The sequence below is a fragment of the Anguilla anguilla genome, chromosome 5, assembly GCF_013347855.1.
Source record: "Anguilla anguilla isolate fAngAng1 chromosome 5, fAngAng1.pri, whole genome shotgun sequence".
NCBI classification, from domain to species: Eukaryota; Metazoa; Chordata; class Actinopteri; order Anguilliformes; family Anguillidae; genus Anguilla; species Anguilla anguilla.
In genome coordinates, this window is record NC_049205.1 from 45564960 (window position 1) to 45580942 (window position 15983).

General features: G+C 39.0%; 2 protein-coding genes and 1 long non-coding RNA gene across 8 annotated transcripts in view; all 3 read left to right on the top strand.

Moving 5' to 3' along the window:
• The first annotated feature begins 656 nt into the window (after positions 1–656).
• On the top strand, positions 657–1760 carry LOC118228532 (protein PIGBOS1). The gene has a single exon (XM_035420122.1). It carries the CDS (start codon positions 682–684, stop codon positions 871–873), a length of 192 nt encoding a protein of 63 aa, XP_035276013.1. The 5' UTR covers positions 657–681; the 3' UTR covers positions 874–1760.
• Positions 1625–13472, top strand: rab27a (RAB27A, member RAS oncogene family). 2 transcript variants are annotated; one of them, XM_035420120.1, is made up of 6 exons: positions 1625–1759; positions 7322–7494; positions 8774–8859; positions 9391–9494; positions 9684–9807; positions 11290–13470. In XM_035420120.1, exons 2-6 carry the CDS (start codon positions 7342–7344, stop codon positions 11498–11500), a joined length of 678 nt encoding a protein of 225 aa, XP_035276011.1. In that variant the 5' UTR covers positions 1625–1759; positions 7322–7341; the 3' UTR covers positions 11501–13470. The 2 variants fall into 2 exon arrangements, with proteins under 2 accessions (XP_035276011.1, XP_035276012.1); XM_035420121.1 differs by lacking the exon at positions 1625–1759 and adding an exon at positions 2447–2656 and having other exon boundaries at positions 11290–13472.
• Positions 13473–14876: 1404 nt separating this feature from the next.
• LOC118227185 overlaps positions 14877–15983 on the top strand; it is a 31757-nt gene continuing 30650 nt past the window's right edge. For all 5 annotated transcript variants that reach the window (XR_004765199.1, XR_004765198.1, XR_004765195.1 and 2 more), the window contains exon 1: positions 14877–15316. This is a non-coding gene — a long non-coding RNA (uncharacterized LOC118227185). The remainder of the gene's footprint in view (positions 15317–15983) is intronic.

Here is a 15983-nt window from a genome sequence, read left to right on the forward strand (position 1 = left end):
TTTAGCTTTCAAAATTATGATTTTAAGGAGACATGCCAATTATTCCTGTTTTAATTCGTGTACGAAAAATGTGGCTTTATTATGCACATGATGCAATTACTTTAGATTCGATGTGGTTTTCCGCAATAAAATGTGGAGATGTCTGTCCACTTTGACTCGCCGTAGATTTTTTATTTTTTTGCTACGCTCTTGGCCTGACCTATCCTCGTCTCCTCGAAGGGAGGCATTTCAGTATTAATATTAATACTACGCATTGTGGTGAGTGGCAATAGGTATTTGTGATACATGTTTGCTATATTGATTCATTTTGGATGTCTAGCACCATGATGGTTAACAGTAGTAACAGTAGACTAGTTATCGCAGTCATACAATAGTTGGTTTACCTTGCAAGCTAGCGCTTATGTTACAGTGTAGACTACTGTATGTTACCACGTTGTCATGCTGGTAACTAGCTCGCTAAGCAGCTAATGCAAATTCACTTGCAAAACAATGCAAAACAACTTGTGAATAGCGTTAGCAAACCAGTTTGCCTACCGGCGACAATCTATGTTGGATGACTAACAAGAGAAGCCTAACGTTGATCATGTTTTCACTTTTATAGCCAAAGAATACGGTACCAGCGCAAAGTGACCGAGGTTCAATGTGACTGAAAAGGCCGGTTGCTAACTTAAAAGGATCATCATGTATCGTCGAAGGATCCCCTTTCCTGGGATGGCCCTGGCAACGTTTCTTGGGGTTGCAGGTGGAGTTTATATTTACAAACCCATGTTCAGACCGCTCAACAAGAATATGACCCACTCTACTATCAACCAAGAAGACGCAATCGTGGTTCAGAGCGGGGAAAAGTTAGAACATAATAATATAAATAAGTAATGTGGTAACCAAGTTCTCTCAATGGACTGCAAATAGTTTCTCAACGGACTTGATAATATTGTCTTGTTTACCTGTTAAGTGTAAGTTAACTGTGCTACCAGGACTGAGAGTTTGCATATTGGCAGTACTGATTGAAGTGCCTTCGTCGTCTCAGTTTTGGCGCAGTCAAATCTGTTGGCTGAACATTAAATTTGAAACTATGTAACTCGTGCACACACCAGATCAACAATGTATGGAATCTGCAGTTTTGCTGAGGTGTTTTAAAGTAACCATGCCGTTAATTTTAGTTCCACTGGATGGCACTATCGTCAATGCTTCCGTAATATAGCTCACTCAGTTTCTGGTGACCCTAATCTACCTGCTGTAAATAAGGGGTATACCGTAATTTAAAGAAAAGGTTCAGTGGTGTCATTCTGAATATTGTCACTGAATAAACGTATTACTTATTTGTTAAATGTAAACGTGGTTTATATGCAAACTAACTGTTTGTAAATACTGGTACTGCTTTGATGATTTCCACTTATTCACACCTAAACAATATTCTAAAAATTCATGTTACATTTACAAAAAAGTAGCTAAACAAACAAAACCACCTGTGTACAACAGCAGTGTCAAGTTACAACCATGCAACAAAGCGGTGCGGCAGTCTTGGCTACTGTCTCCACGTCTTGGGTTATTATGCAGGAGGAGGGACTCGGTTCAGTACTAAACGGGAAGTGATGTTAGATAAAAACGAGTGCAACTGTAGCTACATGGGATAGAGAGGAATGTAAAAGTATCGAATTATAGCGGCCAAAGGGAACTCATCGGGAAGCGTATTAACAAATAGCCTATAGCTACCTATATTTTAAAACCAAAAGATCGGAAAGAAACTTTATCGTTTGTGGTAAGTTGATTCACCTAATTTGTGTTTCCTGGATGTGCTGGTTTTGTTACGTAGCCATAGACTGTAGCTAGCTGAACTTTTTTTACTCTTAGTAAACAGACACATTACTTGTGAAATCGCCAGTCATTTCTGAAACTTGTATGCTTTTCTAATGTACGAAGTGAGTAGGCTACATATTGACAGTTATCACTACACAGTACGGTTGCAGAACTAGCGTAATTGCTTCTAAATCGAAAATGCAATCACCAAGTATGTTATGGACGGAAATTAACCAAACAAATGTCATTTGCTGTTAAGAGAAAAAGTTCCTTCTCCATATTTGACGGCAACGTTCAATTTGAGGACAAGTCGAAGTTGCTCACTGGAAAGTGGGACCGTTTTTACTGCTAGCATCTAAACCAGTGGTTCTCAAACTCGGTCCTGGGGGACCACTGTGTATGTTGGTTTTCATTCCAACCTCAACTGCAATTCCAGAATTTCAATAAGGTGTCAATTTTTCTTCATTAGGCGCTTCTCATTTTTTAGAGTCGGGTCCCCAGTCTTATCCAGAAAGGATTACTAATCAAGGTGCTGCTTAGTAAAGACTCTAGTGGTTGATTAGTAGAATTAGGTGCGCGCACCCACACAAATTAACATCTTGTTAAAATTCTGGGATTGCAGTTGAGGTTGGAATGAAATCCAGAATAAACAGTGGTCCCCGAGGACCGAGTTTGAGAGCGACTGATCTAAACGGCGCTTCAATTGTAGAGGTGAAACATCCAGGTTTACTAAGTCAAAATCCTCCCCAGTATTTTGTTCCAATCTCCTGGATTTGCTAATTAGTACAATTCTTCCACGAGGAGGTAGATTTAATTTGTGAAATCAGTGGGCCGAGTTCATGGGTGGAAGTCTTCGTGGGTGAGTCTATAGATCCGTGTTTTTCAACCGTGGACCTGAGGTCTGAGTAGGCCTATGTTGGTTTTGTTCCAACCGTAGTAACCAGCGCTGAATTGTAATGCTCTGCTAATTGTACTTAATAAGACGTTAATTGCTCTTAATTAAACGTTTTATATATATTAAATGACGATTTACCCCCCTAAAAGCCATATTATACCAGAAATGGGTATATATGCCCTAAAATAAAGATATCCCATATTCACAAGAATTTCAATTGATCAGACCAATTTATGTTTTCATTTACTGTGCTGTATGTTCCAAAATGGCAAATAATTACAACTGAAAGCGGTTCAATTTTTAATTGCTTCAATTACTGACCAGTGAAATCAGTTGGGTCCCATTTGCTGAGAGTGTGGAAACCTAAAACCATCTGTGTAAAATGAATGGAGATGATTGACAGCTAAAGGCAACAAGCGAAACCTGCATTGTGTTGAAAAAGGCTTAACCACATAGTTATGATGTAAACAAATTTTCAACAACCTTAATTTATCAAGAGATTGGCTTTCACAAAATGCCAACTGCATGCTGTGAATATATTTGCAAGGGTTTAAAATGAAATCCCACTGTTTACAAGACACATTCGTTGAGGCCAGAATGGTTGTGGAATTGTGATCATTAAGAATAATCTCAGTTTCCACTTGCAAAATGTTTGTCATCAAATTTGACGAAAAGTTTTTACCTTTGTACATTTTCTTAACATCTATAGTCATTTTAATATATGGTTTCTTGGAAAAACTCTTGTCATTTAAAAAAAGTGAACGGTTGCTTCTCATTCAGGGTTGGAGGAACTCAACTATTTTGGCAATGAAAACCGCAATATCTCTAGTGCTACTGGACTGACTGCACATGTTAACAAGAAAACCATTTATTTGAACAGCATGCATATGTTAAATAGGATATTCTGTTCTCAGAACAATAATTCAAATGTTTTATTTGGAAGTATATCAGGTTAGTATGCCTTGATTTGGTTTGGCATTGCCGACACCTCCTTTCCACCAAAGCTCAGCCTGCTATATTGACTATAAACAAATTCTACTATGTAGGTGGGTAGAACAGGTAGAGCCTTCAGGAGGGGCTGAGATTCCCTCAGCTGCCTTACTGCCCTTCAGTGTCAGTCCTGGGGAGTCTACCAGCCTGGAGGGGTAAGCCCTGGAGGCTGTAATGTGGTTTCTGTATATGAATTGACTTACCTGTGAGAAACCACTGAAACTTGGCAACTGTTGGGGTGGAATTGAGCAGAATTAGTCTATAATTCATCTGATGTCAAAGAACAGAGGATTTGCTACAATTGTCCTACTGCGGTAATTGAGTCTCATAAGAATGTTGTGCTTCGGGATTCCTGTACCAGTATCATTTTTTAGAATGCCTTTCAGGCAGTCGTGTATAGATTTAGCGTGGTTCTGGAGCTCATGCTGCAAGGGTGGAGGACCGTTGCTAAATATTTAGAAAGGGAGGAGGATGGTGGTTTACTGTAGGGTGAAACTACTTTTTCACACAACGTATTAAGGTGTGTGCTCCTGGGATAATCCTTGGGAATGGACACACACACAGACAAACACACACACACACACACAGGATTTTGGGTCATGTGACAGGGATCTTTGCTTGGAATGTTTAGAACATGATTAGGACAAGTGCAGTTTCCAAGCTTTGCAATTTGCCATGAAGTTGTGGTTGGTGTGTGCAGTGTGTTGTACAGTTAAGTGCAGTCTTATTTTATGTCCTTACAAAATAATTTTGATTTACACATTACTGTAAGCCTAATTAACCAAATGTACCCTGCGTCTAGACTAATCGTTTTTTGTGAGTTCATGATTCCTAAACTTTTTCTCTTTAAGGCTCTCTGAATTTTTGGAACTATCTACGTTTATGATGTGATGGAAGTTTATCTGAGCAGAGTAGTGAAAATTCAGTAGGGCCTTCTGAATTTTGATGATGGACAGAATTTGATCTCCCACATTGGATTAGCCATCTGTAATACTATTTACATTCAGAATGTCTTGACAGTGCATAAGCCAGATACGTTTTTTCTGTGTCTATGCACTGCAACAGATGTTCCTGAAATTACAGAGACCAGCAACAATGCACTTCAGAAATTAGCTGTGGGCTTCTGGGCATGAACCAAAGGCAGTAATATGGTAAAGGAAAGTTTCTGTGTTGATAAATAAAGGACCTTAAACTTGCCTACACAGACTCATGTTATGCTAAAATATATACTGAGAGAAGTTTGCTTTTGTCCCTCTCTTTTTTGTCTTGGGGGGGGGGGGGGGGCGTCAGGTGGGTTCACATTGCAGTCTTTAAATTTGCCAGCTGTGTATTCTTCATACAAGTCTTGCTCATGCTGTTGGGTTGTGATGAATTGGGGTGCTCCTGGAGAGAGATCGTAAAATGGCTGAAGCAATCTTGGCCTCCCCCCTGTATGAGCAGGTTGCATTCTGCTACTGTGCTTTCCTCTGTGCGTTACACCGTGCTCATGCAGTGCCATTGAATAAATGAGTCCCAGGGGTGCTTTCTCTTGTTCTGGTGCAATGAACAACAAAGCGCTTGAGCAAATCCATCAGACGCTGTGTTCGGGCAACGTGTGCTTTTTCTTCATCTTTCTGCGCGTTTCTGTTGTGAAGTCCTGCTGCAATGACCGCTGCAAGGCATTGCTTAACGGTTGATGAGCCTGTTCTCAGTGTCGTCATTACTGTTAGAGCTTCCTTCCTAAAGTTCAGATGACACTAATGTTGAGACAGGGCTTTGCTGAAGCACAAGTTACATTTCTAGAGTGAAGTAGTGTCTTGGGCGAGGGATTTGGGAACTGTGGAGGGAGAAAAAAACAGATAAAACCCATCGGTTTTTTGACAGCGGATAAGCAAAATGTAATATTCCACACAGACAATTGTGCTCTTAAATGTGTTGCTCATTTTTTTCTGGATTTAAGCATATTTATTTGAATGTTCTTCCTCTTGAATTCCCCGTCGGTTTCAGACCTTATCAGGGTAATGAGCGCGAAGCTCATGTGATAAGTGTCTGCTGAATGCAGTCGTATTTCACTTGACTTGCTGCCGTTAATCTGATTAATTGAAGATGGCTCACATTGCTTCCTCATCCTGTTTAAAAAAAAAAAAAAAAAAAAAAAAGAAGGCTGGCTAACTGTAGGAGGAGGAGGGTTAATTTTGCATTGCCTCTGCGGAAGTCAGGCATTCAGACATTTGCATTCTTTTTCTGTAATGTTCTTGTGGTCATGGGTAAATTATACATATGTTTTGCGCATGTGCCTTCATGGTCCACTGAGAGAAAATAGCTTGTCTCTGTTTCTGTAGATTAATTGAATGGCATCAGCAGGCAGGCACATGCTTGATATGCAAGTGCAGACAAACTGTTTTCCAGTGGAAGGCTCCAATGTTTTTCATGCTTTTCCCTGGTGCTAGTGAGGGCCTGGAGTGGAGGTGCAGCCACAGTAACACACTGTTTATCACGGAAGTTAATTTTGCTGCAGGTGTTAAGCTGCTGCAGAATGGGATTTAAGCACTGGCGAGAGTAAAAGAATGCAGGACCTGTCTGAATGCTTCCACACAGCGCAGTCATATGATGGATTTCATGCTGTCTCTCTGGGAATCGCTCTGTTTATTTCTTTCATTAACATTTGATAGACACCATTGTTCACTTGGATAAACAACTTGCATAGCCTAAACTCTGTTCTCCCTCTCCCAAGACCAGAGGCAGACGGATGGACACGTGTGTGCAAATGTGCTGCTGCTTTGTCATAAGCCACCTGGCTTGCACTAAATAATTATCAGGGCTGAACCCAACATGCATATAGCCATGACTAGTAAAAACAATGTTTGTCCCCTTTCCATCTGATAATAGATATTTTTGAAGTCACAGTCCTATTAATTTCTTGTTATATATGCATGGTTCACTTGAAATAACTTGGGTTTAGAAGAAAAGAGTGAATGTTTGCTTTTAAAGTCCAGATATATCGGGCAACTATGGGATCAATGAGTTCTTTAATGAAGGTTAATGGTAGGGTTAGGGTATTGAATGTGTCTGTTGAATGTGTCTTATTGTCTGGCAGTAGTAAAATAAATACTGCCTTTATTCATTTCCTGTAAGCATCAGTAGGTGGATCAGGGGACCTATAACCACAGTGTCATTATTTATTTACATGCTTATTAGGGTCCCTTATCATGAGCGACTTACACAACATCCATTTCAAGTATTGAAATCAACCATCATATAGTTGGATAATTTACAGAAGCAATTTAGGTTAATTAGCCTACCTTGCTCAAGGGTGCAATGACAGTGCTCCATTTGGGATTTAACCTGTGATCTTGAGTTACTGCATGGCTGCCATTATGGTTACAGTTATTCAGAAGGGAGTTGATGATTAATTTCACTGTTGGCCAATGTAGCATCTCCATGAAGGAAGATCCTTTTGGATGCTAGTCTTACTGTAGAAGAGAACTAGTGCACAGATATTGTTTCTTACCTGTCGCAGAATTCACAAACCAAAAAAACTTTTTGTTGCAGCACTGTACATGTTTCAGAATTGCATTTTCTGTCAACTTCAGCCTTCCTTGTTGACTGATTTCTTATATGAGCAGTAATAGCGTAATGGTGCTTTGTTATGTTTTCCAGGACAGAAAAAAGTTCTCACTATGTCTGATGGGGAATATGACTACCTCATAAAGCTCCTGGCACTTGGCGACTCTGGAGTGGGCAAGACCAGCTTCCTTTACCAGTATACAGATGGCAAGTTTAACTCCAAATTTATTACAACTGTTGGAATAGACTTCAGAGAGAAAAGAGTGGTAAGTGATTAATTTTAAAGGTAAAATAAGAACTCTGGATAAGATTTCAAAATGTACTTTTAAAATCTGGGGATGTTTGAAATGAGAAATTGTCATATGTTCACTATAAAATTTTCATTTAACTTGTGTGAGTTGGATTTGAATGTTTATGCAGTCAGGATATACACAGTAGAATGAATCCCAAGAAAGAGTTTAGTTGGAAGCCCCAAACACACAACAAGCCAATGTCCCTCACAGAACAGATGCATAAATCTCTGCTATGTTCAGCCATGGACACTCTCTGTTTTAACTATCTCACAGAAAACACTCTTGGCACCTTTGAACATAATTTGTTTAATTGGTCTGAAAACATACTGTTACCACCAATCTACTCAATTGCTTTACTCCTTCCTGTGATGTCATCGCTCATGCCATCAGACCATGAATTCAATTTCTCTCTCAATTCCTTCTGCCACCTGTAATTATTATTAAATATGCATCTTGTCCAGGAATGAGGTAATTGGACTGTGAAATTACCACTCATTCCATTCCACAGTGATCAAATATCTATTGCATTAAGAATGACTGTGGAAACTGCATGATTACTTATGCATAGTCAAGCAGTGATATAAAATTTTAATAAATTGCTATAAAAAAAAAAAATCTAAATAAGGGGAGAAAACAACATTGAAGATGTGACTTGTGTAGTGCTTTTGTATTTATAAATAATGTTTCAATGATGCTCTTAAATCGTATTGGTTGTCATTAGTATTGGTAGTGCAAGTATAAAACTGTCAGGTTTTATTCAGGTTTTATTCCACAGATGTTGAGTTTTAAAGACCTAAGGGCAATCTGTAATGCTGAATTAGTAAATTAGATGTTCATTTTACTGCAGAATTAAAGCTCAGAGTTATTTGGTGAGAGAAATTCTCTGATGTTTTATTGGCCTCTGTGTGCTGGGAAAAATGTTCATGGATCTCAGAGCTCCAGGTATGGAATGGCCTCCCAGGAAACTCTCAGTGCAGAGGAATGTGACTAATGCACTACTGAGTTTAGCAAAACGCCTGGAAAACAAATATGATACGTCACTTCATCAAATATGAGCATCTTGTTAGCTCAGGTGCATCATATCATGCCGAATGATCATTTAAATCCCAAAGGCAAACGGTAGAAACCTATGTCACATTGTTAAATTGGGTTTTCCACTAGTGAGGAATACTGGGCTTTTTGTGCAATATCCCTATGGGAGATAATTATCTAGTGTTCCTAAAGTTTGGCCTGCTTGTGTGTTGTGCTAAAGATGTACAAATCCGGTGGTCCAGATGGGAATTCTGGGAGGGGACAGAGGATTCACCTCCAGCTGTGGGACACTGCTGGGCAGGAGAGGTGAGGAACTGTGGGAATTACCCTGCAGAGACCTCTTATATGGTCTTTGACTTTTACTTTCTCTTTATTAAACAATGAAAGGAAAATGAAACACACAAATCAATGATCTTAGGCAACACCACAAAATACAAGAGAGCCCAATGATTCCTAGACCCTGTATGGTCATTTAACACTGGGACCTGTCAGAATTTTGAATTAGCACTTCAGTCTAATGGTTGCATGGTTGCATGCTTTGAAGTTAATCAAATTGGCTGATGCTTTTTTCCAAATCCCAGTTTTCAAGGCAAGTTATGTTAGGAACAAAACCCCAAATGATATTAATACTGGTAACCATAGGTAACTGAACAGAGTAGACAATAACACTAAAGGTATTTAGCGCAAAGCTGATTGCAATCAGGCACTACACAAATGAGTGAAATGAATGATATTAAGTGCACAAATCATTGTATCCTGTACTTGATACACAAGTATTTCTTGGCAGAACTATTTTGGGGTAAAGAATGAACAGGAACTTTTTCTTCACGGTTTCAGGTTTCGGAGTTTGACAACCGCTTTCTTTCGAGACGCCATGGGTTTCCTCCTCTTGTTCGACCTCACGAATGAGCAGACTTTCCTCAGTGTCAGAAACTGGATGAGTGAGTCCTTACATGCTGGCATCTGACTATAAATGCCAACAAAACTACCATTTCATGAGACAATTTAGTAGAACTAATTCTGCACAAGTCATGCTTTATATATTTGCCAACTGTTTAACTCATAGCTGGAGAGTGCTTTCTGCTTATCAGATAGAGAGGCCAAGTCATTTATCTTGTTTTTATTTACAGGTCAGTTACAGATGCATGCCTATTGTGAAAGTCCAGATATTGTGTTGTGTGGTAACAAATGTGACCTGGAAGGCCAAAGGGAGGTGAAGGAGGAGGACGCCCTGGAACTAGCGGAGAAATTTGGGTAGGTGTCCATGCAGTAGTCCTCTGGGAAACATTTGTTTAGAGGGCAGGAGTTGAGGACTGTTTGCTCAGGATGATGTAGACAAAAACTCCTGTCACATGCAGAGAGCCTGGATCACCTTCTTCTTTGAAAGCAAACATTTACCAACCACGTGTAAATTGTCCTGCCCTTGGCCATACTGTATGTCACAGATCCTCACCAAGAGTGGCGGCCAGATGATGTACATGCAAATACAAACTGCAGATTTCACAGGGATCAAATTAATACAGAGATATACTGATTTTAATTAGACACTAATACACTAAAATTTTATATCACTTTAATTAGACACTAATACAGGATATCTTTTGAAGTATTTTAATTATTTATAATTTGTAAATGCAGTTAATGCAATGTTGAATAGCTCCCACAACAACACTGTGAGTGAGTGTTTTCTAGTGGAATGCAAATTAAGTTGAATATTCCATTGAATATTTATATGTTCCAATTAAAATATTGTGTGTGTGTGACCAAAAAGGTCTACTGTGCAGTGAACATTCCTATGAGACAACTATTTATTTATAAAAAATATCTTAATACAATATAGCATAGTAAAATGCTTTATAGTTGTAGTACAAAATAAATTTGAATGAAAGGAAAAACAGAAAGAGGCCCAACCATACAAACAGAGGTGTGTGTAGTTAGCCTTTATTTTTGTTATTGCAATTTTATCATGTTGACATTCTTGTAACACCATAACCCAACAGATGCACTTTTGTCTCTGGCTATTTCTGTATTTATTTTTATTTTGTTAACAGTGTTAATAGTGCGAAAGGTATCGAGTTATCATGTTTAGCTAGGTGTAGGTCATATTTCAGTTCTGAATACAGACTTGATTTTTGGAAAATATTGAGGTGTATCTGCCAGACACTTGGAAGCATTTTGGGAAGTCATTGGTCAGTAGTGTAGAAAAAACAGACAACATTACATGTATTCAAATAATTAACTAGGCTAACTCCTGAGTAGGAGTGTCACAGTGGTATAGTAGATCTGATTAACCAGGGCCCCTCGGTGGGGAGGACCCTCGAATGGCTTGTAATTATTTTCAAACATTTTCAAGAGATGGGAAGGTGGCCCACAGAGACTGAATTTGCACAGGGCCCAGAAATTCCTGGAAGGTCCCTGCTCCTGAGTGTTCTGTGCAGCTCCTGCACGTGCTCTAAGAATGACAGCTGCAGTCAGATGGGTGCCTGCAGCCTGCTTGTGTGCTGCTAGTGCAATGACCCTACAGCTCAGATTCAGGGCTGGACAGTAAAAAGGAAGAGATTCATACTTGTCTGCACTATCCTGAATTATCAGAGGGTATTATGCAGATGGGACAGGCCTGCAATGATAATTGGCCATTCAAAATTGGAAGAAAGGGAAAAATTAAGGGATGAAAAAATACTCAAGATTTGTTTTTAATGCCGTAACACTGCAAAACAATGCTCTTCCACCCAACAGAATTCCGTACTTTGAGACAAGTGCGGCCAATGGGCGCAATGTAAGCCAGGTGGTGGACGTCCTGCTGGACCTCATCATGAAGAGGATGGATCGCTGCGCGGACAAGTCCTGGATCCCCGATGGCACAGTGTGGTCCAACGGGCATAACTCCACAGAGAAAATCACGGAAGACCAGAACCAGAACCAGGACCAGGGAAAGTGTGGCTGTTAGAGTGGAGCAATGGCAGTAGCAGGACTATAGCTCTCCCCTAATGCTCAAAGGAGAGGGGATGGAGAGGAGGAGGGGGGGGGGGAGCAGGGGATTTGGAGCAGATGACCCAATTACCAAATGTTTCATCTGAGGTTTTTTTTTTTGTTTAGAAAAAAGCCAACAAAATGAGGATTTGTGTGAAGTAATGTATTCACTTTCCTTGTTACTACATGTTGCTCCCAGTGTATTTATCGGCACATTGTGGAATCTTCTGCTTACTAGATGAGTATTACTGTGGCTATCCACTAAGGAGTTCTTAATTCATTAATTCAGTGCACAATTATAGCATATGGTACATTGCAAGATGCCTTTAAAAAATTTTAATTTTATGCTCAGTTTAGAAAGCAATGCCCCAATGTGGAACGCATCTGTGGTTAAGGAAGCAAGTCATGCACATCATGGTGCCATTATAGAGTAGCATTTGTTGTGCACATGGTCCTTATTTCAACAGGTAACCAAGGTAACCTTTATGTGCTCTGTGCAGTTGGCTTGGCACAAGTGCATATTTACATAAAATTGCAATTCAGTCTGAAATATTTCATGCATGATTATGAATATTGTAATCAAGGAAATCACTCAATCAGTTGTGATAATCTAGTAATGCATTTGGGTTTAAAAATCATATGTATTTTAATGAAGTTTGGGGAAAGTTGTTCAGTTTCTGTACTGAATTTCAGCGCAATGTTCGAGAATGCTGCTTTGTCTACCATGTAGCTAAAATCTACTGTATTGTCTCTAACACTGTATGAATGCCAAAAACATACTCAATGCCAAATATAATATAGAGCTAATATTTTTATCCAGAAAAAACATTTTATTTATTTGAATAAATATTGTTAAGTCACATTCTGTTTTCACTGAACCCTGCTACAGCTTGAATGTCTTTTTCCTTTCTGGTATAAATACCTGACGCCACCATCTATGGTAGATTTGTGTGACTGAAATGAAATCCACATGATGAATGTGCCAGTATCTGTTATTAAATAGGACACAAGGCTACGGTTATAGATATGTTTGCACTTGATGGCTCAGAAAGGAGCCCAGAAATATAATAACTGTTTTAACCACATCATAACCACACAAGCATTTCTTCGTCTCTATTTAAGGGTTTTTAATGTATGCATAAATTGTGTTGCAGTAATGATCCTATATTATATTTCCTGTGTGTGCTTCTTTTAGTCTTCTTTTTTTGTCATGTGATCATCACTGTTGGACAGTGACCAAGTAAAGAGAATGAGTAAAGCAACGAGCAAGCATTAAAACAAGGAATGTTTTTTATAAAAGACACAATCTTATACATTAGCCAATGTTAATGTATAGTTGTATCTGACATGAAAGCCACATTGATAGCTCTTTGTAAGTGTTTTTTTTTTTTAGAATTGTATCCATTGGTTTATTCATCAAGCATGGAATAAGCTGAAGCTTGCTTTTTGGTGAAAAATGTTCTAGCCATATCACTGGTTCTACACTAGGTGAGGGAATCACTGTTTTGCAATATGCACATTTGACACTTTTTTTAGAGACTTTTATCGTTTTTAGTGAATATAAAAAGAATGGTTTGGTTTGTACCAAATCAAATATATTGAATTTCCTATTGCACAGGCATGTTTTCACAGGTAGCTACATATTGCTGCACCATGCCTAGACCTGTTACTATATTGTGCAAATCTATTCAGTTAGATTGCCGTTCAGTGCTTAAGAGTATGACCCAGGTTTTTGTACTACAAATATATTTTGCATGAAATGCTTGTTTCTTAAACTTAATGATTGTGTCCCATTCCCTTGATATTTTGAATACAACAAACCCTTTACCATAAGGTCACTGTACTGTATTTTCACAACGTAACTGGGCAATTCCAAAGAAAACAGTAACCTTGGGCAATAATTGTTTAAACATTGTATGCTGCAATAAACGGTTCTTTGGAATAAGGTTCCAGAATGCATTATATCATTGATTCGTTAAATGAATTTTAATAATTCTGCATTCCAGCAAATTATGTATGATGACACATCCAATGGATCTACATAACTGTGCTGCCTGCAATAAAATTGAGTTTGAGAAGAGTCATTTAAGAGATTGGATAGGTTCATCTTACACGTATTTTGCCTCATTTCACACATTGGGTGGTAGTAATATTGGGCTCACTGCAGTTAGATTTTTATTTAGATTTTATGTTGTGTGAGAGGGTGAGAGGGGGTGAAATCCAAGTATCAAAAGCTTGAGATATTTTAATGTTTAGCCACTGCCAATCATGGAGGCAACTTGTAACCACACATAACACTTAGGCATGAAGAATGCTGTCAATACCAGTGAATAAATATGCTGTGCATATTAGTCTATTGGGCTTACATAAGCTGCAAGGTGCTCACCAGTAAAATTCTGCATGATTTGGTGGGAAAGGATGGAACTGTTAAGGTTCTTGTGAAGCACTAGAATTATAAGGGTCACTACAATTCTTTCTCAGCAGATGGCGATGTGCAACTTACTGAGTTTAGTGGTGTAGTGAATTGCAGAAAGAAAACGTGGAAGTAAAAGGAAGGTGAGCAAATACATAGGAACTGGGGAGGGTGGGATGGCCAAGGTGGTGAAGCCTACGAAACAATAGGGAACAGCCTCTACTGCACATGTCGAGTGTAAAACAAGCTTGCTGCCCAACTCAATGTACAAAACCAAGGTGATTAAGCACAATATGAACGTGGGAATTTTAATCTTCATGGCATGCACACCTACAGTAGCTGAATTCTCTGATGGGCAGTCTGACTGCAATTTGAAGGACATTTTTCTCCATTGGCTTCAACTTTACCCTTTGTATCCTGTACGTTTCTGCTCCATTTCTGTATAAGAATACATTTCTGTGTGAAACAATGATAAGAATACAGTTCCATGGGTAAGTCCCACAGTCGTTTAGACTGAAAACAGTGATCTTGGCAGCTAGTTTGAAAGCTAGCTAGCCACTTTCTAGCCTATTTGTAGGCTAGGTCTTGTAAGAAAGTGTTGACGATTGAATAACTGCATTAAGTTACTAAGTATGACAAGGTAGGGCTACCTTCCTAAACATAAGAGGAAGCACAATGCAGACTGGTGCTATAGTGTCAATGATTTTTCACAGAATTGATTTGATAATGTCGCATTTTCATCATAAATGTTTCTTGACCACCTAGCAATTAGGCTAGTAGTAGCTAAATAACAATTTTAAATAAGTCTCATTTCGTCTGTGGGAAAAATTTTCACGTCTCACAGACAGAAAATTTTTAATTTTAGTTTGATACCACATGGCTCTACACTGAAATAACTGAACCTTTGGGTGGATGGAATGGATATGCGTACACTGTTTGTCCTTCACGGTGCTCCGTAATCTAAGTCTAAGTGAACGTGAATGAGGACGAGGTCATCACGATCACGTATGGGAAAAAATACAAAAAGCAAATGCACGAGGCAATTCTTCAAGGAACGACTAGCATAAGCTGTATGTTCACAAATTTACACAATGATTTCCAGTGAGCGTGACTTGGTACCAGGAGTGAAAGATTCTTGTCACGCTCCCAGTTCATCAAAATGTAAACTTTGAGACCGGTTTGAAACTCACGGGAAAGTGAGTCGATAGCAATTGGCGGACTTTCAAACAACAATTTGAACTGTTCATGGCGGCAATCGAGTTAGGCAAGAAACCTGACTCAATAAAGATAGCGCTGCTGCTCACAGTAGCTGGTCCGCAAGGCATTTAAGTGTTCAATGCTTTTGAATTTGGAGATAAGGACAGGAACACATTTGATAAGGTAAGACTTAAGACTTTAAAACTTAAAGGTCAGACGTGTGATTTTGCTGATTTTAAGGATTCCATGGTAGCATAGCATACGCGACCAACTTCTTTTTGGCATTTGTGATGGAAAGGTCAGAAAACGTTTGCTACGGGATACTAAATTAACATTAGAGGAGACAAGAGAGAATATGCTTGTGAGCTAGCTCCAGTCAGCGTCATGTCACACTAACAGAAAGTCAGAGTGCAGCAGAACAAGCATTCGAAAAAGAGACGATGACAAATTTTACTGCAAACATTGTGGATTATAACATCAACCAAGACAGTGCAAAAAAAGCAATGCTTTCCGAAAGTAAAGAATAAAAGGGCGCATTTTGTTGATGTTGAGGATCTAGCGGATACGTGTGTGGGCATTGTGACTTAACACTGGTAACAGACAATGCTCTGATCACGCAATGCTGATGCAGTGAATGCAGTAGCATGTGAGGATAAATGGAGAATCCAGCTGCCTATGAATGGGGCACTAATTGCATTGAGATTGGACACAGGGGCAAAAGCAAACTTGTTTAGCTTAAGTGGTATTAAGATGACTAAAGAAAAGCCAAAAATACACAGAAAACTGGCACCACTAAATACTACAATGGACAGAAAATCGAGAGAATGGGTCAGTGCATATTTATAGTTGA

Excerpts from the sequence above, each read along its gene's own strand:
- LOC118228532 (XM_035420122.1), top strand. The coding sequence starts at position 682 with ATGTATCGTCGAAGGATCCCCTTTCCTGGGATGGCCCTGGCAACGTTT.
- rab27a (XM_035420120.1), top strand. The coding sequence starts at position 7,342 with ATGTCTGATGGGGAATATGACTACCTCATAAAGCTCCTGGCACTTGGC. Across the intron at positions 7,495-8,773 it reads ACTTCAGAGAGAAAAGAGTG|ATGTACAAATCCGGTGGTCC; the intron begins GTAAGTGATTAA and ends GTTGTGCTAAAG. Across the intron at positions 9,495-9,683 it reads CAGTGTCAGAAACTGGATGA|GTCAGTTACAGATGCATGCC; the intron begins GTGAGTCCTTAC and ends TTTTATTTACAG.